Source organism: Acipenser ruthenus, chromosome 8, assembly GCF_902713425.1.
Source record: "Acipenser ruthenus chromosome 8, fAciRut3.2 maternal haplotype, whole genome shotgun sequence".
In the NCBI taxonomy this organism is placed as follows: domain Eukaryota; kingdom Metazoa; phylum Chordata; class Actinopteri; order Acipenseriformes; family Acipenseridae; genus Acipenser; species Acipenser ruthenus.
The window spans coordinates 23930362-23943554 of NC_081196.1; the positions used below are offsets into that span (position 1 = coordinate 23930362).

At 41.4% G+C, this 13193-nt stretch overlaps 1 protein-coding gene across 1 annotated transcript in view; it reads left to right on the plus strand.

Moving 5' to 3' along the window:
• Positions 1 to 13193, plus strand: part of LOC117407413 (protocadherin-16-like) — a 228691-nt gene that overhangs the window by 187150 nt on the left and 28348 nt on the right. Inside the window, exons 10-11 of the mRNA XM_034012413.3 lie at positions 10441 to 11290; positions 12727 to 12966. Coding sequence (XP_033868304.3) covers positions 10441 to 11290; positions 12727 to 12966 — 1090 coding nt within the window. The remainder of the gene's footprint in view (positions 1 to 10440; positions 11291 to 12726; positions 12967 to 13193) is intronic.

The following is a 13193-nucleotide window of genomic DNA, read 5'->3' on the forward strand; positions in this document are numbered from 1 at the left end:
GCCATGAAGAAGTGGGGGGAGGTCAGGAGACCAGCTTCCCCCGCAGCAATTTCGCTGCAGAAAAAAGGGTGGCCGGAGCCCCACGGAGGGGAGCTGCCGGCCATGAAGAAGGGGGGGCAAGTCTGGAGACCACCCCCCAAAATTTTTTGGCCAGAGGAGCCGGCCGGTGCGCGGGCCATTGGAACGCTACGGCTGTTTGGGTGGGAGGAGGACATCCCACCGTGGCCGCCACCTTTGGTCCGTTGCTGCCCCTGTTCCTGCGCTGGGACTGCTAACCGGGACTTTGGGGACTAAGGGGGGAGGTGGCCGAAAAGGCCATGTGTGCTGCGCACAAGGGGGGGCATGTGTGGCGGAGTGTCCCGCCCCTATGTATTATTATTTGTATTTTTGTTTGCGGCGCGGGTAAAAGCGCTGCGTCTTTTATTGTTATATTTAAAAACCCTGTGAGGATGCATGGCTGATCAGCTACTGATTATTTAACTAGCTGACAGTCATGCATCCTTACCAAACGCGTGCAGACTCTGGCCGAGGGATAATAAGATAATTAACAACTAGTTAATCCCTCGGCCAGAGTATATAAACCTGCAGCTCTCTGCACTCGAGGTTGGGTGTACAGAGGAGAGTATGGGGAGCGGAGAGAGCGAGCAACATTAAAAAAACAGTTGCTAAAACGTGCTGGATTATCCAGCATGACACTTACTTGTTTGTTTATTCGTTTGGCCCTCGTGTCCTTTTGTTTTGATTTTTGTGAAAATCATTTGTTTGTTTATTAAATACACTGAATGCAATTGCATTCAGCTTCACCCGCCCATCCACTGTTTTGGTTTGAGTTACTTCCTGGTCCGTGACGTCATCAACCTCACCACTGCGAGCCAGACTGCCACAAGCTGACAGTACTCTGATCCTCACTCTGTCTCTGTGCACGAAACTCTTCTAAGGGCAGCTCCTATTTATTGAGTTTCTCTGGGAACCTTTTATGCGCTATGCTGTTTCCTCACGGACACTCAAACTTAGCACGTCAGTCTATTTACATCCTGTCTGGTCGTTCCTGCAATAAAATACATGGGGAACTCTAGCGCTACACTCTGGCAAGTGCATAGAGTGCATACACAGTCAGGTAACAGGAATACAGTACAGTGTGGTAATTCTTGAAACCTTTCTAAACAGTTTTTTTTACTTCAAAAGCAAATACATATCAACCTGTGTTTTATTAATACAAACAACTTTACTAAAGCTTGCTTTATGATCGTCCAATATTTCATGTATAGCACTCATAAAATAAAATCATAAGATCTTATGTAGCAAAAATAAGTGTAACTACTCTATACAGTAATTTCTAGTACATATGTAATTCAAATCTGAGAGAAACATTTTTATTGAAGTTAATTAATCGAACTGCAGATGTAGTGCGCATTTACGTTTAAGTTAAATTGTACTCTATGCTGCTGCTTTTATGCATTTTTCAAAGGAAATTCCAATACAACATGGGAAATTTACTTTTAGATCAACTAATCACAGCTGGGCTATGATTATCTACAGCTGTATAAGTCCCTTAATTATTATTATTTAGCAGATTCCTTTATCCAAGGTGACTTACAGAGACTAGGGTGTGTGAACTATGCATCAGCTGCAGAGTCACTTACAATTACGTCTCACCCGAAAGGCAGAGCACAAGGAGGTTAAGTGACTTGCTCAGAGTCACACAATGAGTTAGTGGCTGAGGTGGGATTGGAACCGGGGACCTTCTGGTTACAAGCCCCTTTCGTTAACCACTGGACCACACAGCCTCCTATAATCCTATAATGGTTGGAGTCAGTGACTGAAACATCTGAAAAACACTTTTAATTGCTATTTCAAACAGAGGCAGACAAGCCTAATTGTAAAATAAATGTGTATTGACCCTGATCAAATTAATCATTAACAAAGACAGAACTCAGGTACAAGGGCATAAGGTTAACTCTATGACTCTGGTGTGCCTGGGCATGATTAAAGCTAAGTCTCCTTCAAGGTAGGCGAGTTTCTATTTTTTTATTTTAATTTGGAATCGGCAATTATTTTTATTTTCTCCCCAATTATTTTTATTTAAACCCATCTCACCGCTGCCACCCCCGCGCTGACTTGGGAGAGACGAAGACGGACACGCGCGTCCTCCAAAATGTGTGCTGTCAGCCGTCCGCTTCTTTTCACTGCAGGCGCCCGGCCAGTCTACAGCGGTCGCTGGTGCGCGGTGAGCCAAGGACACTCTGGCCGACCAAACCCTCCCTCCCACCGGGTGGTGCTCGCCCAATTGTGTGCCGCTCCCTGGGAACTCCCGTCCCCGATCGGCAGTGGAATAGCCTGGACTCAAACCAGTGACCTCCAGGCTATGGATGCGCCACTCGGGAGCCCCCTAGCTTCTATTTTTTAGCATTTGCTTTCAATTCTTTGTTCAGTGTTAACTAATGGCAATGAAGAACCATGATAACCACTCAAACTGTATTTTTTTAAAATAAAATATGATTCTATTATTTAATGTGGTATACAAAACAATATGATTAAAATGGTACCACTTGCTGTATGAATATTGTATAATACTCTCATTAACTGACAAATAGAACAAAATAGAGTAGTAGCTAACAGTTTAAACTGCAATTATCAAACATATTAACTGCGAATTAGAAAGTCCCAACATACCAACAAAACACATCTACCAGCTGCTTCCTCACTAATACTGATGACTAACATAAGAATTTTGCTTCACAAGAGGAAAATGTGTATACTTCCGGGCAATTATAAAACTGTTGAAAATAAGATGCTGACTAGTTTCTTGCAGAATGTTAGACATCACAGTCTAAAAATTATACATTTTAATGCAGTTTCCTGTTTAATTTTATTTACTTTTATCTACTGTTATTTTTCTTGGCAAGAGGGGTTAGTTGTTTCTAGAGTCACGCAAGGGCTGAGTGTTTGGAGTGCAAATGTTAGTGAACACCAGTGATATTTGTCTGTGTCTCTTAGTATGTCATGCCTTTGCACAGGGCAAGTACAGTATACATTTAGTGAAGTGTAAAGGTTTGGCAACATTGTAATTTGAAGCCCTCTGTTTGTCTATCAGTAGGGACGGGTATACTCAAGGCCCTTTATTTTCAGTTTTCAGGTTTTACTAAAGCCAATATTTCTCCAGTCCTGCAATATTACCCCCTATTTTTACACTGAAAACTGTGGCAGATGTGGATTCAGACCAGTTCACATCAATTCACGTGAACCGGTCAAAAAACAAATATCAGTCCACACGTTCAACATTCAAGACTTTATTTATTTATATATTTTAAATAAAGTAATAATCCGAATTCCTAAAAACTATATTACACTGTGCTTTGTTTCACTTTCATCCTGTTTCCGAGATAGCTGACCTAGGAAGTGTTTATGTCCCACCCCTATCACTTCTGATTGGCTAGCTGTGGCAAGCTATTTACAAAAAAAACAGGACGGGCTGCCAAGAGAGCGTCTGGCAAGGCACAGACTAATATTTTACATTTCTTTGCGCCTTTAAGATATTATTTACGTTTTTTGTAAATTAGCAAATATGTTGTGCTGCTTTCTTAATAAATTAACCTGACATTAAAATGCATAAATCTAGTAATGTTACCAAAAACAACCATAGTCGCTAAGGTATTAGCTGATTAGAAAAAATGGTGTGTAAGTTGTAAAATGTTTGTTTAAAAACATTTTGTTTCTTTAGATTTAGTTTTACTAACCTAGTTTGCCATTTACCATCTTTACATATTTTTTAGATTTGAACACTTCTTTGAAATATATAAAAATGATTAGGCTTTTTAACTAGATTTGAACAGAAGCACTATTAGTTATTTATTGGACATGCACAATCAATCGATTGTAAAACTATTTAAACATGAAGATTGACATATATGTTTACAATAATAAAAATACAATGCTTACATATGAGATTAAGCTATCTGTACAATAGTGTATTATTATTATTATTATTATTATTATTATTATTAAAATAAAATACAAACTGTAAATCTCATGGCACTGGGTTTATTTATGTATTTACTTTTCAGTGAGAGTAGTGTAAGGAAAGCATTTTGCTTGGTATTCTGAAGACATGTCTTGTGCTGTTACAGCACACTTGCCCCATCGCTACGGGTTGGCATAAATATCGGCGCAATGGGGTCCCAAACAGACAATTGAGCACTGCGTTAAGACCCGCTGAAACCAGGTTTAAATTAGTGGCGCAATCAGGAACTTTTACAATTAAACACACTATAAAAAGCAAAGTAGTCCTAAGTAGCAACTGCATGCATTTGGACTGGCATAGAAAGAGGAAATCAAAGAAAGAAAAGTAAAAGAAAAGAAAAAAGAACCAGACGGAAAAACAACAAAACGTAAGAAACTAACTAATAATAAATAATATTATTCGTCAATTAATAATAAACAAATATATGAATTAAAAAAAAAAAATCCTCTTTTGCAGATACAATGGAGTACTACATTTATTTTCACAAGGACTGTAGCAATTTATTTTCATGGCAATTATTACATGTGAAAATATTTACGTACAGTATATGGAGAGCAGTATAACAGGAGCGCCACTTCTGTATCTGTATCTGTGTGTCTGTCCTTCCTTTCCCTGGTTATTGCTAGTGCTGTGTGTGTGTGTGTAGCATGTGCAACCAGGGTGCGATCTGTCAAATTTCCAGGGGGGGGGGGGGTGACAGGGTGGCTGAGTAGTGACATCAGGCCAGATGGATTCCCAGGAAGGGAAAACACTCCAGGCAGTAAGAACATAAGAACATAAGAAAGTGTACAAACGAGAGGAGGCCATTCAGCCCATCTTGCTCGTTTGGTTGTTAGTAGCTTATTGATCCCAGAATCTCATCAAGCAGCTTCTTTAAGGATCCCAGGGTGTCAGCTTCAACAACATTACTGGGGAGTTGGTTCCAGACCCTCACAATTATCTGTGTAAAAAAGTGCCTCCTGTTTTCTGTTCTGAATGCCCCTTTATCTAATCTCCATTTGTGACCCCTGGTCCTTGTTTCTTTTTTCAGGTCAAAAAAGTCCCCTGGGTCGACATTGTCTATACCTTTTAGGATTTTGAATGCTTGAATCAGATCACCGCGTAGTCTTCTTTGTTCAAGACTGAATAGATTCAATTCTTTTAGCCTGTCTGCATACGACATGCCTTTTAAACCCGGGATAATTCTGGTTGCTCTTCTTTGCACTTTTTCTAGTACTGCAGTTCAAAGACGTGGTGCGCCGTTTATTCAAATACAAAAATAAATTAAATATTTAAACAAAAAGACTGCTCACAGAGCGAAAATAAAAAAGGTAAACAAAACAAATCACAAACACAAAATATCGCCTTCACTGTTCCTATATAGTTTTCTTTTTTTAGTTTCGTTTCTCTTCTCTTCTCTCGCTCTCCAGTTCCTCCTCCGAACACCCACCCCGAGGGTAGAGAGCTGCAGGTTTATATACAGGTGACCATCTCCCGATTAGCAACAATTTATCCATGCTACTAAACATAAACAAACATTCTGCTAATCCGTCAAATATATACATAAATAAATACAAATAATCAATTACAAAACCTGCAGTGCTTCGCCGTCCTATACATAATAAATAAATCATAATGATAATAATACAACAAAAGATACACAAAATAATAAACTGCACAGGGGCAGAGGGAGAGACCCCGTTCTAAAAATAAACAAAATCCATGTACAGGGCTCCTCGCCCTGTTACGGGGGATAAAATAGACAAACAACAAAACATTATGGCAAGCCTTGATACATCTCTAGTACACAATTTAAACAGTTAAGAAAATCACTAAGAATCACTAAATAAATCTTGAGGAATCACACATTTGCCAAATCTGCCATCATGCAGGATACATGCACTTATTATTATTTTTTTATGGATACAGTATCAAAAGGCAATAACAAAAACTACCTTTGCTTACAGCAACTAAAATAATGTCAAAACGCACTCATGACAAGTACTTGCATTATTGCACATAACCTCATTGATAACTACAGAGTGTAACAACAATAAATGGAACATAATAGAGCACACTTATTTTTACAGCTTAATCTGCAGAAGTTAATAGTTGTTAATCTTGACCTTGTTTCCACTCTGCTCAGCGGGTGACTCGTTGGGTAACACGGTGGGTAAAAGTTTTTTTTTAGTATAGTACACTTACGATGATAATAAAAAACAAATTTTTGAAATACAGCAACTGAATGACTTTGAAGTAGTTGATTTTCATTGGTTAACTTGCCTTGCTACGGTGCATAAAGAACTACTTTGGATGACAGTTATGGGTGAGTGAAATCCAAACCTGATCCACTTTATACAGCCGAACTTCATGATCTGGCTCCAGTGAAACCAAACTCCATTCCTTTTTAAAACAAGTAGTTAATACTGATACTGATCTTACGGTCTGTGCTTAGACCAAGCTTTTTGAAGTCAGTTTGTGCAAAAATGATACAGCATCATTTATAATTTTAAATATCAGATGTTTAAAATGTCCTGAAGAAAGTCATTGTAAATTCAGAATCTTTCAACCCCCCCCCCTCCCCCCCCCCCCCCCCCCCCAACCTGGGATGACAACTGAAAGTGCAGTCCCAGGGATAAAAAAAAAAAGCAGAGCCAGTGAAATCCCCCCCCCTCCATCCCATCCCCCCATTCCCCACCCCATCCCCCCATCAAATCACGCCCTGTATGCAGCGAGTTAACTGCTGTGTAAACTTGACATAATGTATTTGCTTTGTTTCCGTGATTGAAATAAGTCACTACTATCGGCAGACCTGAAACAAGATATCAGTGTCGCTGCCTGATATTGTACAAGCTGTACTAGTTTGAAACATTATAATGAATTACAAAATGGATCGGAGATTCCCTTTAACCTGATTGGTCAATACAAGGGCTTAAATCTCTGATAAAGGACCTCAAATGTCATCTTTTTAGTTCCGTTTGGTACTGGCAGACAGAACAGGGAGTGTGTAAGTATTTACACTTTACATGCAGTAATGTCAATGCCATTATTATTATTATTATTTATTTCTTAGCAGACGCCCTTATCCAGGGCGACTTACAATCGTAAGCAAATACATTTCAAGTGTTACAATACAAGTAATACAAGTAATACAATAAGAGCAAGAAATAATGTGCCGTGTATAATTATTATAAATGATAATTTATTGCCCTACTGCCTCTACCTCTTCTATTAATATAGCAATCTCCTGTGTCATGAAGTGTGGTTTACGTATTCTCTTGGCTGTTCTGACTTGCGCTGTTTTTTCTTGCTCTGCTACTGCTGTGCGACATTCAAAATCGGTGCCTTGTGGTGACGCAAGCGCATTCTGTCTCTTAAAGGGATTGTTGCCTGGCCCTGATTGGATAGCAGATTCCCCAACCTACTCAGCATTGATTGGCTGGCCGCTGTCAGTGTGCCACTAAATGTGCTTGCGCTGGGTTTTTAATTTAATCAGAATCACACTTTTGGAGAAGCCACTCCCTGCAGGGAGACGCAATTGACTTTAACCACTGCGTTTGCGATTGCACTCATTTCACCAGAATAGTGCCCCTAGGGTTCAGCAGTTATAAAACTGAACGAATATCAAGAAAAATCTGAATTCCACAAAGCACCATTAATATTTGGCAATGATTTCGTATCTGTGATGCAATAAACTAAAACACCTGTACCTCAGCAGTTGAATTCAGTCTATAAACAGAGTGGGAAAAAAAACAGGCAAAGGTTTTTAAAAATGTTAAAACTATTTTCATGTTTTAGTAAATCCAAGTCTTGCTTATTATAGTTTTACTCTCAGTATGTTACATGTACTTGCAAATGTGATTCCAAACTGCACTGAAAGAAACATTTCCTCAAAGTATGTGTGACAGAGAAAGAATGAATCTTGGTTATAAATCTCCCTCCCGACCTGTGAGGGCGCTGTGTAAAGGGAACAGAGTGCCCTGGACTGGATGGCCTGACAATTCATTCCCAGGGTTAGGTGGATGTTGGCCATCTAGAAAAGGGGGTGGGGCTATGTACAGCAAGTCATCACCCAGAAGGGAAGCGATTTGGCAACCTTGGATTGGAGGAGAAACGGTTGCACTCGTTAACCAAGGGGGTGTGACTGACGGTATATAAGGGGACGTAGCAAGGTGATCTATTATTATTATTATTATTATTATTATTACATTTCTTAGCAGACGCCCTTATCCAGGGCGACTTACAATTGTTACAAGATATCACATTATTTTTACATACAATTACATTATTTTTACATACAATTACCCATTTATACAGCTGGGTTTTTACTGGAGCAATCTAGGTAAAGTACCTTGCTCAAGGTTACAACAGCGGTGTCTCCCCCACCCCCCCCCCCCCGGGATTGAACCTACGACCCTCCGGTCAGGATTCCAGGGCCCTAACCACTACTCCACACTGCTGCCCTATTCCTTTGTTTATGGTTAAGCTGAACCGGAAGGAGTACTGTGAATTACAGTGAGAGTTTTGTCATGTCTAAAAATCCACTTGTTTGTTATTATTAGATGGCTAACATGATCCGGAGCTGTCGCTTAAGGCCAGCACTAAATCCGGACAACACTGCACCATTGTATACAGATAAATTGTATTTCACCATGAGCGCTATAGCACTCACTCTGGATTTGTGAACGTGTGTGTCTTTGTGTGTGTTCTACTGGGTTTATTATTTACGAACTGTGTCTTATTATTTCGGGACTGCAACCTGTTGTTTTGGAACAGTGTAATACGCATTGCTGTGTATTGCCTGGGATTATTCATGTGGTCACCAGACCAGGATTATAAACATGAAACCTGTTTCATAATCATATCACCACTACACCTGCACACTGCAAACCACTTTGACACAGTATGTTATACATTTGTTGAGGTGGGGAGGGGTCACAGGTTTTGTGTATCTTGAAGAATTTAGTGAAACAGTCAAGCAGCAATGCTAGATCTGCTCATGTGTGGGGAGTTCATTTTTTGCCACATTTTTAATCCAGTATTTAGTTATTGTTCACTGTACAGTAGCAAGGGCTCATAGTAATAGAGATAATGTGTTTTCACCACACTGAGGTGAGACATCAATCGACCTCCAAGGCTGGGAAGCAAGCTTTGCTTTCCCTTAAGGGGAAAATGAAGAGAAGGATAGAGGATACATTTGAGAAGATTAAAAGTTGCCCCGACTAACAAGGAATGCCTGCTCTTTGGCACGGCTGACCTCCGAGGCAGCCACGCGGACGACAGGAATTCTGAAAGAGAAAATGAAATGAACATGCAAAGGGGCCAAAAGGAACACTGGCATAGATGAAGCAAGTTGTTAGTAAAGGATACAGGGTTTACCCCTGGCTCAAACAAGTACACTCATAAGCACACAGCAAGCAGAATAGGACAAACAACCCCATAATTCAATGTGTGCGCACCACCATTGGAGCCCACCCAGAAGCTGGAGGTAAATAAGCATTTAGGCAGATAGCAGAAATGGACTTTTAACATTTTAGGAGGCTGTGTGGTCCAGTGGTTAAAGAAAAGAGCTTGTAACCAGGAGGTCCCCGGTTCAAATCCCACCTCAGCCACTGACTCATTGTGTGACCCTGAGCAAGTCATTTAACCTCCTTGTGCTCTGTCTTTCGGGTGAGACGTAATTGAAAGGACTCTGCAGCTGATGCATAGTTCACACACTCTAGTCTCTGTAAGTCGCCTTGGGTAAAGGCGTCTGCTAAATAAACAAATAATAAAATAAACAAATAATAACAGAAACAAACCTTTTAATTCTGACCTTGAAAGACAAACCACTACAAAATTTGCACAGGGAATCACTGGATGCCAGAACGAGGAGTGGTGAATACATACTGCCACAATTAATGTAGACAGAACCAACGTAGTCGTGACGATAATGTAACACAGAGCAGGGCGGAGTGTACACAGATCCAAACAAACACATATAAATTAAAACAAACCATGGGAACCGCTGCTATAAAATATTTTCACAACCAAAGCACAAAAAAATAATGTAAACAAAAAACAAAATGCATATAAATGAAAACAAATTAGGGCGAAATGCTCCTGTCAAATTTACTCACTACCAAAGCATAGAAAATGTAAAAATGCAAGCGAAAGCCTGGCAACGCATAATGAAGCACGGAGCACGGATGGCAGAAATTAAAACAACTAATGGGGTCTGCAGCACTGCGGGTCAATAAGCAAACACAAACAAAAACAGACCCAGGGCTTAAATAGGGGTTTAATTGATAGATTGGTTAATTGACATTTTGCTTGGTTAATTAAGGAAAAGCCCTTGCACCTGCTCCCCAAACAACACACAATGGTTACAATAATAAACACTGGTAAAAAAAGGGCTTTGGATATGCTATATCAATATTTTAATTATTTTCCTCCTACAGGTCCTGAATCCCAGTAAGTTCCTGCCCCACCCAGGCTCGCCCACTTTTACCCTGAAGTCTTTAGAGGGTATCAAACCAGGATCAGTGGTGGGTTCTTTGGGCTCAAAAGACCTCCAGCGGCACCCAGAGGACGGTCAAGTGACTTACACAGTAGTGGGCAGCACTGACCGCGACGGCACATTTGTGGTAGACAGACTAACGGGTGATATCTATCTGGCACGAGAGCTAGATTACGAGCAAGGGGCACATTACACCCTTCAGATTGAGGTGGATGACTTCTCCAGAGCCTACCCAACCAGTCGGATCATCCTAGTAGACATTGACGTGCAGGACAGCAATGACCATGTGCCGCAATTCCCAGAGGACCCGGTGACCATTGTCATTCCAGAGAACATGGTGGCTGGATCCTCCATTTATACCTTCCAGGCTGTGGACAAAGATGGAAGTGGCCCAAACAGTGACATTCACTATTCCATCCTCCAGCAGTGGCCCACTAATGATGAGAACCTGGCACTAGACCCTGTGACTGGGGTTGTGACTCTGGGAAAGAGCCTGGACCGCGAAGTTACACCCTCCCTCCTCCTCATCGTCCAGGCAGTGGACCAAGCTCTTAACGTTAGCCAGCGGCGCTCCAGCTCTGTGACAGCGCGAATCTTTGTGACCGATGAAAATGACAATGCACCTATCTTTAGCTCCCCAACCGCTGTCAGTGTCATGGAGGACCAGCCAATTGGTTTTGTTGTCCTCTATGTGATGGCCAGAGACTCTGATTTGGGGGAGAGTGGACGTGTGGCATACCAAATTCAATCAGGGAATGCTGGCGGCAGGTTCAATCTGAACCCCAACTCTGGTAGGTTACCTGCCCCTTTACTATCAAAAAGATGCATGTGTACTTTTAAACGTCTGTGCAGGGAAAAGATCACCCACAGAAACAGGAACTTTCTTCTTGCTTTAAGGGTTGTAGTTATACTTATTTATTCACACAGAAGGTCCATGAGACTAAAGGGAATAGATACATTACAGCAGTGAGACAAGCAGAAAAAATACAGTTACAAAAATATAGTAACATTGAGTTCTTAACAATTGGACCAGGGCTGAAGAACTGGGAGATATATTCACCTACTGAGTTTGTAAATGGTCAGGTAGTCTACTGGAAAATATAGGAGTGTGGTTGGTCTAGTGAGCTCAGAGACTGGGAAACAGTGTGGCCTTGCCTTGTGGTTTTAGTTAAAGGACTGGGAGGCTGTGTGGTTGAGTTTTGGAAAGATAAACAGAAAAGTGAGTTACAGTACTTTGTTATTAAGGTATTTTAATAACAAAAACAATTTTTATAAAACAGCCACCATCCCCCCATACAGTGCCTAAGTTTGTGTGCTACATACCACAGTACTTCTGCACAAATTAAAACAGCTAGAATTAAATTGAATCAATATGACCACAACTTTCATGCTCCAGCCTATTAAAGTAGGATGTTAAACTGCTCTAGGGCCCAGAAGGCTTTAGTTTTGCCTGTGTCTTTCTGTGCTGTTGTGCTTATTGTTTCAAACAGACAAGCATTTCTAGTTTAGAGTTAGGTAGGGGCTCTCAGGTAGGCAACATAGAGCTAAACACGTGGGAACAGTGTTTGCTAAGGTTGGCGAGGGTTTAGAAAAATAAGAATAAACTCCAAACAGTTGAAGAAATCCTTATTACACCAGAACAGGCTTTAAAGCCACATAGTGGGGGTTCCAGAGTGGCGCATCTGGTAAAGGCGCTCAGCGTGGAGTGCAGGATGTGCCCTATAGCCTGGATGTCACTGGTTTGAGTCCAGGCTATTCCACAGCCGACCATGGAGCTCCCAGTGGGCGTCGCACAATTGGCCGAGCATCGCCCCGTGGGGGGTAGGGTTTAGGTCGACCAGGGTGTCCTCGGCTCACCGCGCACCAGCAACCCCTGTAGTCTGGCCGGGCACCTGCGGGCTTGCCTGTAAGCTGCCTGAGAGCTGTGTTGTCCTCCGACGCTGTAGCTCTTGGGTGGCTGCATGGTGAGTCCGCAGTGTGTTCATCTTCACCACTCCCAAGTCAGCGCAGGGGTGGTAGCGGTGAGCTGAGCCTATAAAATAATTGGCAATGACTAAATTAAAAAAAAAAATAATTAAAAAAAAGCCACATAGTGCCCCCAAATGATTAGAGTTGGGTGATAGGCTGGAATACAGTGTGGAATACAGTGTGGTTAAAACTACAAGGATAAGGACGAAGTGTGTTCCAATGGCCTTTCCCAGCCTCTCACAGTTTTGTTTTTAAACAGGTTCCCTCTCCATAGTGAAGGCTTTGGACCGGGAAGAGCAAGGACTCTACAACTTGACTATCATTGCAGAGGATCATGGTTCCCCCCAGCGCACCACTTTGCAGCTACTGTCTGTTCAGGTGATCGATGTAAATGATGAGGCCCCTCAATTCCAGGAAGCTGAATTTGAGGCACAAATCTCAGAGAACCAGCATGCTGGCACCTCTGTACTGACAGTCACTGCTACAGACTGTGACCAAGGTAATCAAACTGGGGCGGGGGAGATTGATGAGAGGGCTGCTTCATATTCTAACCAAACACAAACAGCTGAAGCTGTTTTGAATTGTATTGGATACAGTAGTGTGGTTCATTTCTTTTTCTGAGTCAGAAACACATAAAACAGGGATTATAAACTTTCACTCCAGAACCAATTATTGAAGTAAACAAGTCATTGTTCCAGACTGTTAGTGCTGGAATGCAATCTGGTT